This window comes from Equus asinus, chromosome 12 (genome assembly GCF_041296235.1).
Source record: "Equus asinus isolate D_3611 breed Donkey chromosome 12, EquAss-T2T_v2, whole genome shotgun sequence".
NCBI lineage: Eukaryota > Metazoa > Chordata > Mammalia > Perissodactyla > Equidae > Equus > Equus asinus.
In genome coordinates this window covers 45,632,773-45,650,095 of record NC_091801.1, presented here as the reverse complement: position 1 = coordinate 45,650,095, position 17,323 = coordinate 45,632,773, and the positions used below count along the sequence as shown (strand labels likewise).

At 36.4% G+C, this 17,323-nt stretch overlaps 1 protein-coding gene across 5 annotated transcripts in view; it reads right to left on the bottom strand.

Moving 5' to 3' along the window:
* Positions 1-17,323, bottom strand: part of CPQ (carboxypeptidase Q) — a 460,617-nt gene that overhangs the window by 228,046 nt on the left and 215,248 nt on the right. For all 5 annotated transcript variants that reach the window (XM_044743942.2, XM_070481372.1, XM_070481375.1 and 2 more), the window contains one exon: positions 2,316-2,523. In XM_044743942.2, coding sequence (XP_044599877.1) covers positions 2,316-2,523 — 208 coding nt within the window. The remainder of the gene's footprint in view (positions 1-2,315; positions 2,524-17,323) is intronic.

Sequence of the window (17,323 nt, the reverse complement as noted above, 5' to 3'; positions counted from 1 at the left end):
TCCTGAGTCCTGAGACCTCTCTGGAATATACCCACCTGGGGAAAGTGCTACCCCCACAGAATACAGAGATGGAAGCTTCTTGACAGAGATCAGAGTGATTAAACTAAGGCTGGCCCAGAAATTCTACTCCTAGGCATTTACCCAAAGAGAAATGAAAACATAAGTTCACAGAAAGACTTGTACAAAAATATTCACAAAAGCTTTATTTCTAACCATCAAAAACTAGAAACCACCCAAATATCCAACATTGCTGGATGGATAAACAAATTGTGGTATATCCACACAATGAAACAGTACTCAGCAATATGAAGGAATGAACAACTAATACAACAACATGGATAAATCTCAAAAGCATTATGCTGAGTGAAAGAAGCCACACACGAAAGATCGCACATTCTAGGATTCCACTTTTATGAAATTCTAGAGAAGAAAAAACTATAGTTCCAAACAGCAGATGAGCGGTTACCGGGGGGACGGGAGTAAAGGAGAAGATAGATGGCAAGGGGCACAAGGGCAATGGAAATATTTTATCTGATGATGTGTTAGCAGTTAGATTACTGTATACATTTTTCAAAACTTATGGAATTATACACCTAAATTTAGTAAACTTACTTAATGTAGATTATACTTCAACAAAGCTGATTTTTAAAAAAAAATCAGGGTAGGCTGAGGAGTAGGCCTGAGCATTCTCACCTGGAAGATGCCAGTGGCCCGTGGAAAGCTGTCTGAGTCAGGACTACCTCAGCCCTCTGGCTGCTGCAGCCCCAAGAACTTATCTGTCTTAATGCTTTCGCCTCAGACCCTGACACCCCCTGGCTGCTTCAGATTAAGGCTCCTAATAACACACACTCACCCTGCCACTCACCTTCAGAGCAGCCCAATCACCCAGACAATTGATGATGTGTAATCCCAAACTGCCTCCGCCCTGGACTAGCAACTTTAAAATGGCAACACCTTCTCCTGGAACTACTGACTGAGGAGAATACTTGTAAGGGTCACACCTTAAGGAGTCTGACTATTGGGTATCTGTAATATAGACTCTTGGCTCTTATGTTGTTATCAGTTTCCTAAAGAAGCAAGGGGCTGGGCTTGTTTGTTCATTTTCTCAACATCTGAAACTGTAGTTTCTCCATAGCTATCTGACATCCTATGCTCCAACTGAGATCCTGCTTTTCCATTATCTCTGTGGTTACAACCCCAATGTTGATGCATACCCAGGTCCTTGAAGCAGGTAATTTGGGATGGGAGAAAAGGGTCCTGAACATAAAACTAATCTGTACTGGGAGAGGCCCTGAGTCAAGACATGTGCAGAAAGTTTGTTTCTCCATCATCAAACTCCATCACTATTCACTTTTTCCTTTATCCCATTGATCTCCTTAAACAAAGCACAAGTCTGAAATTCCTGAATAGCTTTATTTTTAAGTGTTATTTTTAGAATTTCAATAACTACTGATAAAGGAAATTTGTACCAGAAACCTCACAAAAACTGGGTTTTGCACACTTGATGTCATAGAAAGTAAACATTTAATGAGCACCTGTATGTGCCAAATACTGTACTAGGCTATTTGATGTGTGTTATCTAATCTAGTCCTCACAATAATCCTGTTAGTTACATGCATCATCTCTTCCTTTGCAGATAAGTTCTGTAAGACTCAGAGAATAAGAAACTTGCTAAAATTATTTAACCTTCATCTAGTATAGAGTCTAGATCTGCCTCTAGGACTATCTGATTTTCAAACTTTGCTAAGAATTTTTTTAAAAAAAAAAACTCTGGAAATTGCACATAAACTGTGGTTTAAAGCTTGGTTTAATACTCATAAGGTCCTGGGTTTGAGTCCCTTCTCAGGCAGTTACTAGCTGTGTGGACCTTAGGCAAGTGAGTTTCCCTCTTATATTAGTTTCCTCACCTGTGAAATGAAGAAAATAGATCCTACTTGAGTGAGTATTAGAAGGATCAAGTAAAATAATTCACGTAATAAGTATAATAACTATTAGCTATTGGTGTGATCTCAAATGCCAAGATGGCTCCAAATGGAATAAATACAACACATACGTACAAACACTGCCCTCAGCTATTCAGAGGTTGAATTTCCACACCACGGATCCCATTTCATCCTTCAATTAGTCCTGCCTTTTTTAGTCAATGTAGTAAAACTTTTAATGGGAAAAAATATATATGAAGTAACTGCATTTGATGGGTCTATGAGGACGATCTCTGCAGATTCATGTTCTCTCTTTCCCAAACTATCTCTAAAAAACTGAAACTTGACCACAACACCCCATTCCCAGACAGCCCATCTGCCTCCTTCACTCACCTGCTCTGGATACTTGCTACCAGTGATCTCTGCTACAGTGTTGAAGGAATCAGCATCTGGGTAGCTCCTTGCCCCCATCTTTAGCTGAATGACAATTCTGTTCCCACGAGAAACCATTCTTGACATCATTTCTGCATCTTCCACTGTAATACAGGCTGTTGGGATCTTTGGCACACCATCCTGGTATTCCTGGACACCTGTGTGAGGACTTGAGAAAAGAAGCCACCAGGTTACCCTAAAAGTGGAAATGGACCAAAAATATCTTTTAAAAAGTGTCTGCATTTGACAGTTGACTTTCACTGATCTTTGTTTGCATATGAAGAAAAGGACAGGTGGGCAATATTGGTTTATTTGCTTTTGATGTGAATGTGATTTTTCTTTTTGGTAAATAGAAACTTGAATTTAATAACCATCTCATTGAAAATATTACATGAAATTTATTTTGATAATTTGGATGATCTTTTAAAGTTGCAAATTGCCTCAAACTCAGAAGAACATTAACAGTGCCTTCATGACCAAAGGGGAACACGTGGTCAAGAAGACCAAGAGAGCTCCGAAGCCCATCAGGAGACCCGCACATCTGGAAGAAAACTGGCCTGGATATACCCAGCTCTCTGGTCACTGACTGGCTCTGGTGCTACTCTATTCTCACTCAAACACCGAGGTCTGAAGACGTAGCCCTGCGTTGGTGGGAGAACGCCTCGCAGGAAAACTGAAGAACAATGGGAAATGTTTGCGTTCCCATGAGAAAAAGTACTGAACAAACTCAGGTTCCTGATTTTACTATCACAAGAAAAAGAAAACTATTATAATTTCGGTACTAATGGAGAAATATTACCCCAACTGGCTAAGTCTTTCCTGCTAATTTCCAGAAGCTTCTTACATTATCAGAAACACTTGTGATTGACGTTTATATTAATCTACTATTGATTCGATCTTTGTACATGCTATTTGAGTATAGCAAACTCATTTTCTAAACTTCATCTTTGAAACTGTCCCTTTTTACCCCTGAGGTACAACTTCAAACCCTCCCAGATCACAATTCCCTTAGGACCAAGCAGGCACAGTTTCTGAGCGCACACCACATCCTCTCAGTCTATTCTCATCTTCTGTTAAAGCACAAGCTAATAGCCTCCTTTTTAAAATTCACTTTTCTTTTCATATTTCCATATTTGCTTCATACTACCTCATACTTACAAAAAAGCCTTTCTCCTCCTTTCAGTCACAACACATTTCTCTCCTGTACAAGTGACTCCAACCTCCACATGCATAAAACACAGTGATCTAGTCTTATCATTGCTTTCTTGGTGTGACTATATTGTTGTGACCACATGTCAGGTGACTTACTTAGAGAAATTACATAGCAAAGTGATTAAGAACAGGGGCTCTGGAACAAGACTATCCAGGTTCAAATCTGGGCTATGCCACTTATTTCTAATTGACTTGGCAAAGTTACATATCTTTGCATTAATGGCTTCATCTAAAAATGGAGGCGATAATAATAATACCTATTTCATAGAGTTACTTTGCATATTTGACTAATTTATACAAGTAAATCACTTACCCTGGAACATAGTAAGCACTCAATAAATGCTAAATATTTATTTTATTAACTGACCTATTACATTATTCCTGCAGAGAGAGACTGTCTAATCTTAAGTTCTTAGTACCATCTGAGTACACCTTTTATGAACGTTTCTTAAATGTTGACTGAAAATGTTACTCTCCATCAGGAGAGAGAGAAATGACTTATAAACTCAAAACCTATAATATAGAAACCCTAAAAATCTGAACCCTTGCTCTGGAACATGCCTTCTCCCCTCTAACTTCTGGTTCAGGGCAGGCTATGGAGTCACATATTCTAGGTCAGATTCTGGCTTTACCATTCTCTACCTGCATAACACCAAGCAACTTAGATTACCTCTCTGTTTCTGAGTTTCCACATATGTAAAGTGGACAATAATATTAGTATTGACCTCATAAGATTGCTATGAGAAATAAAAGAGATAGTATATGTACAGGATTTAAAACCATATTTGATTTATAGTAATTATTTAGTAAACATTCGCTGTTATTATTATTTCTTCAGTGCTAATTTTTCCCACTGAGTTAGTAGAGTGATTAATAGTCAAAAGTATTTTAAAACACGGAGAAAGACAATCTAAATATTTACCATTCATATTACCTTACGTTATGTCTGGGATTCAACAAACTCTCCTTGTTCTCAGACTCTCTTACTCGAGAGGAGGTCAGTATAACACTTCTTAATAGGCTATTTTAAATAATGTTTTTAAACAAATTTTTACTAATAAGTTACAGTTAAGAGTTCTTACACTGCAGTTAGCTAGGCATGAACCCATGGCTCCACTGATGAAAATAGCACCAAAAGGCATTTTCCAACAGTAGCTCTGAATTCAAGATATAAAAGCCTTCTAATTTGTTTCTGCAATTAAGCATGTCCTCTGGTGGTGGAGTATCCAGTACTGCTTAGTAGAATTTGGGAGAGAAAATGAAGACTCAACAATTTTATTTGGAGTCCTGTACTTTCAGTCAATTGTCCTACAAAGGATGATCGCTCTAAAAACCACCTTCCTGCCCCCATTTACAAGCACCACCTGTAATTTAACAAGAACAAAGAGTAAACTACTAAGGAAGCCATAAAAAATCAAAATTTAAAGATTAATACCAATCCTTCACAAACTCTTCCAAAAAGTACAAGAGGAGAGAATACTTCCCAACTCATTCTACAAAGCCGCTATTACTGATACCAAAACCAGAAAAAGACAAAACAAGAAAAGAAAACTACAGACCAACATCTGTTATGAATATGAATGCAAAGAAATCTTAAACCAAATACAAGTAAACTGATACCAGCAACACATGAAAAGGATTATTCACCATGACCAAGTGGGATTTATCTCAGAAATGCAAGGTTGGTTTAACAAGGTTGGTTATATTACATTGGTTGATTCAAAAATCAGTCAATGTAATATATTAATACAAAAAGACAAAAACCACATGATCATCTCAATAGATGCTAAAAAAGGAATTTGACAATATATAACACCCCTTCATGAAAAACTCAACAAACTAAGAATGGAAGGAAACTTCTTCAACATGATAAAAGGTATCTACAAAAAACCCACAGCTAAAATCATACTTAATGGTGAAAGACTGCTTTTCCCCTAAGATCAGGAACAAGACAAGAATATCTGCTCTCCCCACTTCTATTCAACATTGTACTGAAGGTTCTAGCCTTAGAAATTAGACAAGAAAAAGAAATTAAAGGAATCCAAATTGGAAAGAAAGAAGTAAAACTATCTTTGTGCACAGATGATATGGTCATATAGAAAATCCTAAGGAATCCACAAAACTATTAGAACCTATTTCAGGATACAATATCAATATACAAAAATCAATTGCATAATAACAATGAACAATATGATATACAATCATGCACTGCATAACGACATTTTGGTCAACATTAGATCACATATATGATGGTGGTCCCATAAGATTATAACCCAGCTGAAAAATTCTTATTGCCTCATGACATCATAGCCATCAACAAATTATTCATGTGTTTGTGGTGATGCTGGTGTAAAGAAACCTACTGTACTGCCAGTTGTATAAAAGTATAACATATACAATTACATACAGCGCATAATACTCAATAATGAATGACTATGTTACTGGTTTATATATAGTCATGCATCACTTACCAACGGGGATATGTTCTAAGAAATGCACTGTTAGGTGATTTCATCCTGGTGCGAACATCATAGAGTGTACTTATACAAATCTAGATGATATAGCCTACTACATACCAAGGCTATATGATATTAATCTTATGGGACCACTGTCATATACGCAGTCCATCATTGACTAAAATGTCGTTATGCAATGCATGACTGTATTTACTATACTATACTTTTTATTGTTACTTTAGAGTGTACTCTTTCTACTTATAAAGAGTTTACCATAAAACAGTATGTCATGTTATGCAGGCAGCAACCTCATACATCTCATGTTTATCATGTCTCTTGATTGCATCATTTTCTCTTGTGCTTGATTTAATCTCATGCTGTTTTGTTCATCATGGCCCCTAAGCATACAGAATCCACTGCTAATGTTGCCAGTAAGAGGTCATATCGAGAGATTGATCTGGAAACTAAATTAAAAGTGATTAAGGACTATGAAGGTGGAAAATCAGTGATGGTTATTTCTTGCTGGACAGGCACATCCCATTCCACCAGAGCTACAATCTTGAAGAACAAGAACAAAGTGATGGAAGCTGTTAAAGGATCTGCTTCACTGAAGACAACAAGACTAACAAAAATTCAACAAGGACCTATATCAGACATGGAGAAACTTCTAATGACCTGGATTGAAGACCAGACCCAGAAGTGCATCCCTCTCAGCAACATGATGATCAGGCCCAAAGCAAAAAGTTTGCCATGTTGAAAGAAAGGGCTGGACCCAACTATGATGTTGAATTTACTGCTAGCTGTGAGTAGTTTAAAAGACTGAAGAATCGTTATTCATTGCATAATGTGAAAGTGAGTGGTGAGTCTGTGAGTCCTGATGTGAAGGCAGATAAAGAATTTTTGGAAACTCTAGACGAGTTGATAGTGGAGGAAAATTGCTTGCCAGAGCAAAAGCTTAATATGGATGAACTTCCCTATTCTGGAAATGGATGCCTGAAAAGACTATCATCCATAAGGAGGCCAAGTCAATGCCAGGTTTCAAGGCTTTTAAGGACAGGATAGCAGCCTTGCTTGGGGGCAATGTTGCAGGCTATGAATTAAAACCCTTTGTAATCTGGCAGAGTGAGAACCCCAGACCTTCAAGCATATCAATACACACTGCCAGTATACTACAGAAGCAATAAGAAGTCATGGATGGCCCAGCTCCTCTCCCAAGACACACTCCTGAATCGTTATGCCAGTGAAATGAAGAAGTACTGTTTGGAAAATAACATACTTTTCAAGATTTTGCTTATTGTTGATAAGGCTCCCCAACATCCTCCATTTATTGGTGATCTTCATCCCAACATCAAAACGATACTTCTCCATACAAACACCACCTGTTTGATCCAACAAATGGATCAAGGAGTTATAGAAGCTTTTAAGGCCTATGACCTGAGAAAGAACTTTGCCCAGGCTATTGCTGCAACTGAGGAAGACAATGAGAAGACACTGATGCAATTCTGGAAGGATTAAAACATCTATGACTGTGTCAAGAACCTTGCTTCGGCTTGGGGTGATGTCACCAAGGAACATACGAATGGTATCTGGAAGAAGAGACTCACGAGGTTCATCCATGACTTCAAAGGATTTTCCAAGAATGAGGAGGTTGCAAAGATCAAAAATGCTGTGGTTGAGATGGCCAACAATTTTAACCTGGGTGTTGATGATGATGACATTAAGGAGCTCCTAGAGGTGGTTCCTGAGGAATTGACTAATGAGGAGTTGTTGGAAGTGGAACAGAAATGCATAGCCAAAGAAGAGGCAAGAGAAAAAGAAACTACAGGAGAAGACGAAGAACCTCCAAGAAAATTCACAGTGAAAGGTTTAGCAGAAGCTTTTGCAGACCTCAACAAGCTCCTTAAAAAGAGTGAAAACAGGGGCCAGCCCGGTGGCGCACCGGTTAAGTTCGCACATTCTGCTTCTCGGTGGCCCGGGGTTTGCTGGTTCGGATCCTGGGTGCGGACATGGCATGGCTTGGCAAAAGCCATGCTGTGGTAGGCGTCCCCTGTATAAAGTAGAAGAAGATGGGCATGGATCTTAGTTCAGGGCCAGTCTTCCTCAGCAAAAAGAGGAGGATTGGCAGTAGTTAGCTCAGGGCTAATCTTCCTCAAAAAAAAAATAAGTGTGAAAACATGGACCTCAACACTGAAAGGTTTTCATTAACAGAAAAGAATGTTCATGGTGCATTATCTGCTTACAAGCAAATCTGTGATTAAAAAAAAAAATCAAACCACCATGGACATCTTTCTGAAAAGAGTGACACCTCTTCAAGAAGATCCTCAGGCAGGTCATCAGGAGGCATTCCAGAAGAAGGTATTGTTATCATAGAAGATGACAGCTCCATGCATGTTATTGCCTCTGAAGACCTTCCAGTGGGACAAGAGGTGGAGGTGAAAGACAGTGATATTGATGATCCTGACTCTGTATAAGCTTAGGCTAAAGTGTGTATGTGTCTTAGTTTTCAAAAAAATTTAAAAAGTAAAAAAGAATTAGGGGTCGGCCTGGTGGCATGGGGGTTAAATTTGCATGCTCTGCTTCGGTGGCCTGGGGTTCATGGGTTTGGATCCAGGGCATGGACCTACACATCTCTCATCAAGCCATGCTGTGCTGGTGTCCCACATACAGAATAGAGGAAGATTGGCACAGATGTTGGTTCAGAGACAATCTTCCTCAAGCAAAAAGAGGAAGATTGGCAACAGATGTTACCTCTGGAGCAAACTTCCTCGCCAAAAAAAAAAAATTTAAAAATAGAAAAAGTTTATAGAATAAGGATGAAAGGAAGAAAATATTTTTGTACAGCTGTATGGTATGTTTGTATTTTAACCTAAGTATTATTACAAACAAGTCAAAAACTAAGTTTACAAAGTAAAAAAGTTACAGTAAGCTACAGCTAATTTATTATTAAGGAAATAAAAACCTTTTTTAAGTAAAATTAGTGTAGCCTAAGTGTACAGTGTTTATGAAATCTACAGTAGTGTACAGTAATGTCCTAGGCCTTCACATTCACTCACCACTCACTCACTGACTCACCTAGAGCAATTCCCAGTCCTGCAAGCTCCACTCATGGTAAGTGCCCTGTACAGTGTACCATTTTATAACTTTTATACCATATTTCCATTGTACCTTTTCTATGTTTAGATATGTTTAGATACACAAATACTTAGCATTGTGTTACAATTGCCTACAGTATTCAGTACAGTAATGTGCTGTATAGGTTTGTAGCCTAGGAGCAATAGGCTATACTGTATAGCCTAGGTGTGTAGTAGGCTATATGATCTAGGTTTGTGTAAGCGCACTCCATGATGTTTGCACAACAACAAAATCACCTAATGATGCACTTCTCAGAAGGTATCCCCACTGTTAAGCAACGCATGACTGTAGTAGCAATACTGTAGCAACAATCTCAAAATTAAACTAAGTAAACAATTCCATTTACATCAGTGATAAAAAGAATAAAATACTACAGGTAAATTTAACAAAATAAGTGCAAGATTTGTACAAGGAAAACTGCAAAATATTGTTGAAATAAATTAAATAAGATCTAAATAAATGGAAAGATGTCCCATGTTTATGGGTTGGAAGACTTAATATTGTTAAGATAGCAATATTCCTCAAATTGATCTACATATTCAATGCAATCCCTATCAAAAATTCCAGCTGCCTTTTTTGAGGAAATTGACAAGCTGATCCTAAAATTCATATGGAAAAGCAAGGAACTTGAAATAACCAACACAAGGTGAAAAAGTAGAACAAAGTTGGAGGATTCACACTTCCAAATTTCAAAACTTACTACAAATCTACAGTAATCAAAGAGAGTGTAGAACTGGTATAAGGATAGACCTACAGATCAATAGGATAGAATTGAGAGTCCAGAAATAAACCTATATAAGAATGGTCAATTCCTTTTCAACAAGAATAGTCAATTCCTTTTCAACAATGGTGCCAAGACAATTAAAAGAGGATAGAAAAATATTTTCAATACATGGTACTGGGGCCAATCAGATATCCACAAGCAAAAGAATAAAGTTGCACCTGTATATCACAACACCTACAAAAATTAATTCAAAATGAATCACAGACCTAAAGGTAAGAGGTAAAACTATAAAACTTCATGATGTTAGGTTAGGAAATTGTTTCTTAGATACAGCACCCAAATCATAAGCAACAAAAGAAAAAATAGACAAATTGAACCCTCAAAATTGTTAACTTTTGTGCCTCAAAAGACACCATTAAAAAGTGAAACGACAATCCACAGACTGGGAGAAAAATTTGCAAATCATATGTCTGATAAGGCACTTGTATCTAAAATATATAAAGAGCTTTTAACAACTTAATAATAAAAAGGCAACCCAATTAAAAAATGGGTAAAGAATTTTAATAGAATTTTTCCAAATAAGATATACATCTGGACAGTAAGCACATGACAAAATGCTGAACATCATTAGCCGTAAGAGAAGCATAAATCAAAACCACAATGAAATGCCACTTCACACCCATTAGGATAGCTATGATCAAAGAGACAAATAAAACAAGTATTGGAGAGGATGTGGAGAAATTTGAACCCCTGTACATTGCCAATGGGAATGTAAAATGGTGTAGCCACTTTGAAAAACAATTTGACGGTGCTTTAAAGAGTTACACATGTAGTTACCATATGACCCAGCAATTCTAATCCTAGGTATCTACTCAAGAGAAATGAAAATGCATGTTCACACAAAAATTTGCACACAAATGCTGATAGCAGCATTATTCATAATAGTCAAAAGGTGAAAACAACTTTAACGTCTATCAACTGATGAATAGATAAACAAAATGTGGTATATCTATACAATGGAAGATTATTCAGCAATAAAGAAATTATGTTCTTATACATGCTACAACATGGATAAACCTTGAAAACATTATCCTACCTAAAAGAAGCCAGTCACAAAAGACCACATATTGTAAGATTCCATTTATATGAAATGTCCAGAACAGGCAAATCCGTAGAGGTAGAAAGTAAATTTGAAGTTGCCTAGAGCTGGTGAGAAAGAAATGGAGACTGAATGCTCACAGATATAGGCTTTCTTCTGGAGATGATGAAAATGTTCTAAAATTAGATAGTGATGGTGGTTGCACAACTCTGTGAATATACTAAAAACCACTAAAAATTGTGCGTGTTAAAAGGGTAAATTTTATGAAATGTGAATTAGATCCCAGTAAAATTTCCGTTATAAAAAAAATAAGAATCTTAAGGTTCCAGATTTCTCTTTAAGGAGAAAATCCCGGTAACTATTTCATTCAAAAATCATGCTTCCATGGACCTGGCTTATGAGATGTGTGAAAACAAAGCCTGCTGGTGCTCTGTGTCTGTAACACAGTATACGCAAAATATAAAATGTAAGACTTAACTCAGTTTTTCAAATTTCACTAAATTTCTTGTGCATCTTGTGTAAAGTGACAATTTGAAGTCAGCTGAATATTTTCTATCTATGTAAAATAAGTGCAATGTTTAAACAAATAAGTTTGAAATTTCCCAACTGATTACCACACATCAATCAAACTCCCTTAATGCTAGTCACTTCTGACGCCCTCTTTATAAAAGATAGCAGGCAGTTTATGTTTCTGAGCATTTCAGAACTTGCAAAGCTCCAATCAATCCTTGAAAGGGTTTCAGTGTATATGTTAAATATCCAGCGAGAGGACAATTATGAATCCCTACTGAGGAATATGTAGGTTTTCACAGGGGCATATAATACATTGATTAAAATAAAAATTGTTCACAACATGATGAAGCCTTGGAAAGTTTCCTAAAGAAAGGTCTGGAGGTGGGAATGGTTGTGAAGATTGTGAGCTTTTGAAGCTATAGTCTTGTTTCTATGAGGGTTTTTAATTTCTTTAGTTAAAAGAGCACTTATTCTGTTTATTAGAAAGGTTTGTTTGATTTGAAAATAACTCTCTTGGAAAAATTACAATTGACTTTATTACTTTTTTTTTAGATCTAGCACCTTAAGAGTAAATTCATCTCAGACTTTTATACTGTCACTAGCAACACAAAAAGCAAAAGGATTCATTTACAACATAATTTCACAAAAGGGAAAAACTCAAATATTTCCAATGCTCACAGGTGAAAAAAACCTGATGACGAGAGAGAAGATAGGACTAAATTTCATTCCCAATTTTTATGATTCAGTTGAAATGGCAGAAGAGAGACAGGAAAAGACAAATCCTTGAATTCTATTCCATATTGATGACAGACTCCACAAGAACAAAACTCAACTGACATGTTTAATATCTTATGTTTACCTGCAGATCTCAGTAAGGACATTATTACAAACACAGTATCAGAGAGATGTACCTTCTTCCAAAATAGAGGAACCCAGACAACTCCACAACAGTGTAAGAAAGAAGGAAGATGGTCAAAATGCATAAAGGATAAAACTGCTTGGTTTTTAATATCCATAGCATACAGGAAGGACGTTTTTTCTCTAAAATACAAAAATTTAAAGAAGATTTAAAGATATAAGGGGGTAACTGCCTGTGAAATAAATATAAAAGAGAATTTACAATAGCTAAAAAATTTTATACTTAATATTTTTTCATCTAGAAAGTATTACATAAATACTAGTTTTTGTTATTATTATATTCATTGTAACCTAAAATAAACATCACAAAATATATTTGCTCTCTTCTTTCCTCTCTTATTTTGTTCTTCTTTATAATTTCTGCTAACTTAGACTTGCTTCATCACCTTAATTTGTTTTTATTTCTTATTTTCTCCTACAATCTTTTAAAAGAAAGATGTGTTTATGTATTAAGGAAGACAAAAACTTACCTTGGAATAACAAAAATGTTCAAATGGATATCTTGTTTAATAAAGATGACAATAATGATACAGATATGGAGGAACATAAAAATCATTTGGTAAATGAATTGGTAACCTTAACCAATGAAATGCTCTGTCCATATTACCAACTGAATACTGTTCTCAGCTTAAGCCCCGATAGGAAACAATTCTGATTAATTGGACTGGAAGGTATTTAAAGATCATCTAACCCAGATCACTGTCTTCTCATTCAGAAATAGCCTAAATTTCTACTATCAGCTCTGTTAAACTATGCCACTCTCTCATTACCTATAGAGCCCCAACACCCTCCTGTTAGAACAGAACTGAATATATAACTCATAGCACATGCTATAGATTGAATGTTTGTGTCCTCCTCCACCCCAAATTCATATGTCGGAATCCTAACCCCCAAGATGACTGTATTAGGAGTTAGGGCCTCTGAGAAGTGATTAGGTCATGAGGGCAGAGCCTTCTTGAGTGGATTAGTGCCCTTATAAAAGAGGCCCAAGAGAGATCCTGCACCTCTTCCACCATGTGAGGTTGCAGTGAAGCAGGCCCTCACCAGACACCGAATCTGCCAGCGCCATGATCTTAGACTACTCAGCCTCCAGAACTGTGAGAAATAAATGTTTGTTGTTTATAAGCCACCCAGTTTATGGCATTTTTGTTGTAACAGCCTGAACAGACTAGACAGCACATTTTATCAGAAGGGAAACAAGATAAGACACTTGAATGATTTAATATCCATTCTTGATTAAAACTCTGGGGAAAAAATGGAATGATTGATTTCTTTCGTGACATCAGGATTTTTAAAACAAAGCATCAGCTAAGTACTGAAGGAGAAATACTAGAGCCATGTTTTCAATGTGTGTTCTACAGAATACTAGGCCTAAGAAACTTGTAAGGGGGAGGAGATTCCATGGTTATATGAAGTTGTGAAACCATTTCCCCATTTTGAAGAGTCATGAAGCACATTAGCCTATGCTAGGCTCTGAGAAGTAGTATAGTTAAGAAACATGTTTGACTAAGCATTTCCCAAACATAATTGATGTTAGAACCCTTTCCATGTAACACTTTTATCATCTCGTAGACTTACCTGAGAAATACCTTTTGTGAAATGTTGATTCACTCTCCTTTAAGGAGAACCAAGGTGAGAATACAGTTTGTAACTGTCCGAATACAGCTTGCTAAAATAATGCTAGCAATAGCATTTCCCACTCACCCAGCAAAGAGGTCTTTCTACAGCCAGAAAATAAGTTTCAAACACAAATATGGTATATAAAATATTTTGTAATCTGGCCCTGATTAGTTTCTTTTCTCAACTCCCGCCACTCTCCCCCATAAACCCGAATATACTCCACCTGCACTGATTTCTGATCACTCTCAAAAGATGCCTTTCCCTTTAACAATGTGGAACCTTGACTCATGCTGCTCCTCTCTCTGAACTGTTCCCTACTCCGTTGCAACACCTGGGCATTTTTCTTCAAGGTGCAATTCAAATGGTCCTTCCTCTGTAACGTCTTCTGCAGACCGTTTGGGCAGAGTTGGAGACTCTCTCCCTGGGGACCTCCGTTTCCCCCTCCAAACTTCTGCCTTTACCCCTTGGTATATTATGTGATAATCATGTGTTTAAACACCCTTTACTAGATATGAGCTCCTCAAGAGTTAAGACCATGTCTAATTATTCTTTGTATAGCCAGAATTTATAGATTCTACCCTATTTTAAGTATTTATAGTTCTACCATATTTTTAAGTGCTCAATAAATATATACATGCTGTATGTATTTGATAATGAAATGTATGCAAAGAATAAGCAATAAAGAATGTCTTATATGATATTGCCTTGTCAGATTTTAAAATATATTACAAAGAGCAATCATCAAAGCACATTTTATTATAACCAATGAGTAGCATACAGATTCCAGAAGAAATTTAAATTATTATAAGAAAAGTTATAAAATACATAAAAGGGAAAGAATAACTATATAATAAATATTAATATAGTTGTATATGAATATGGAGAAAAATTAATTTGGATTCATACTTTACATTGCAATAAATTCCAGAAGGGTCAGTGCTGAGCACTTAAAAAAAATTATTTTAGTTCACAGAAAACAGAACAAAGTTTGTTACAGCTATTAGGGAAAATTTCCAAATACTAAAGAAATGTAAAATATAAACAGGAACAGAACACATCAAATGAACCAAAATTAACTTTATTTTTCAAAATAAAATGTGATCTAAAAAATATTTTTAAATAATAACAGAAAGAATGTAACATATGTATCTAATTAAAACTTACTATACAAAATATTTTGAAAAGCATTGATTAAAACTACCCAGATTCTACTTGGTTAGGGGTAGTGACAGATAGCTCTAGGGTGGTTTACCCAACACCACTCCCAAATACTTTCTCCCTTGCCTTCTTCTACATACAGGCTCAATAGCTGTATACTCAGTCTCCTAGCTTCCCTTGAAAGTAAAGGTTGGGCATATGATATGGTTCTGCCAATGAGATAGAGGCATCAGTGTCTGGGGAGCACATTCCTTCCCAAATATAAAGGCAAAGACTCAAAGAAAAAAACTCTTTCACTCTTCTGCCCTTCCTGTTTCTTCTCTACTTAGCACAAAGAGGAAAGCCTGGAAAGGCAGCAGCCATCTTGTGAGACCATAAGTTAATAAGCATAAGGAAGAAGGCATATCTACTGAAGATGGAGAAGCAGACAGACAGAAAGAGACTGAGACCCCAACAACAAGTATCCATCACTGATTTACTGTTAAGTATAGTAAGTAAACTCCTATTTCTTTTAAGCCACTGTGATAGTCAACTTTATGTGTCAACTTGACTGGGCTGTGGGGTGCCCATTTATTTGGTCAAAGCTCTTTCTGCGTATGTCTGTGAGAGTGTTTCTGGATGAGATTAATATGCACATTGGTAAATTGCTCTTCCTAATGCGGGTAGCCCTCATCTTATCAATGAAATCTGAATAGAGTAAAAATGCTGAGTAAGAGGAATTCCTTCTGCCTCACTGTCTGACCTAGGGCATTAGTATTCTCCTGCTTTCAGATTAAAACTTACACCATTGGCTCTCCTAGTTCTCAGGCCTCCAGACTCAGACTGATACTATAACACCAGTTCTCCTGAGTCCCCAGCATGCCAACTACAAATCTTGGGACTTCACAACCTCCAAAATCATGTGAGCCAATTCTTCATAATAAAACTCTTATATACATGATACATAAATAACATATAAATCTCTTGTATATATACTAAATCTCTGGTATACACATCCTATTTTTTCTCTTTTTCTGAAAAACTTTGACTAAAACAGCCACCATGAGTCAAATTTCCTTTTATTTGCAGCCAAATATATTCCCAGCATTTGCAATGACCAAATTAGACAAATCAGTGCATTGCATATTTAAAAATTATAAATATTGAGCTTTTCCTTTTATAAACATACTGCTTCATATCAAGTAAATAAATACAAATTAAAATTAGTGAAAGGAAGCCATTATAGAGGATTCTGGGAAGATGGAGGAGTAAACTTGCCCTGCAAGAAATGCTCAAGAGAGTCCTGCAAGGCCAGCCCTGTGGCCAAGTGGTTAAGTTTGTACACTCTGCTTCAGCGGCCCAGGGTTCACCAGATCAGATCCTGCGTGCAGACCTACACACTGCTCATCAAGCCATGCTGTGGTGGCATCCAACATAGCACAACTAGAATGGCTTACAACTAGGATATACAACTATGTACTGAGGCTTTGGGGAGAAAATTTTTAAAAAGAAGATTGGCAACAGATGTTAGCTCAGAGCCAAATTTCCTCACCCCCCAAAAAACTAAACTAAAATAAAATGAAATATTTTAAAAAAGAGAGTCCTGCAGAGTGAAATGAAAGGACAGTGAGACAGTAACTTGAAGCCATATAAAGAAATAAAGATCACAGTGAAGATAAATAAATGAGCAATTATAAAAGATATTTTTACTGTAACAATGGTTTGTAGCTCAACTTTTTGTTTTCTACATGATTTAAGAGACTCATGTATTTAAAATGATTATTAGTTTATGTTTGGGGGCACATAATATATAAAGATGTAATTTTGTGACATTAATGACCAAAAGGGTGGGGATGGAGCTGTAAAGGAGCAGAGTTTTTGCATGTTACTGAAGTTAAGCTGGTATAAATTCAAATTAGAATGTTATAAATTTAGGATGTTAAATGTAATCCCCATAGTAACCACAAAGAAAATAGTTCTAGAATATAAACAAAAGGAAATGGAAAGAAAATGCAAAAATTCCACTACAAAAAAATCAACTAACACAAAAGAAGACAGTAATGCAGGAAATGAGGGACAAAAATGCTACGAGGCATAAAGAAAACAAACAGCAAATGACAGAAGTAAGTTCCTACTTAGCAATAACTATTTTAAATGT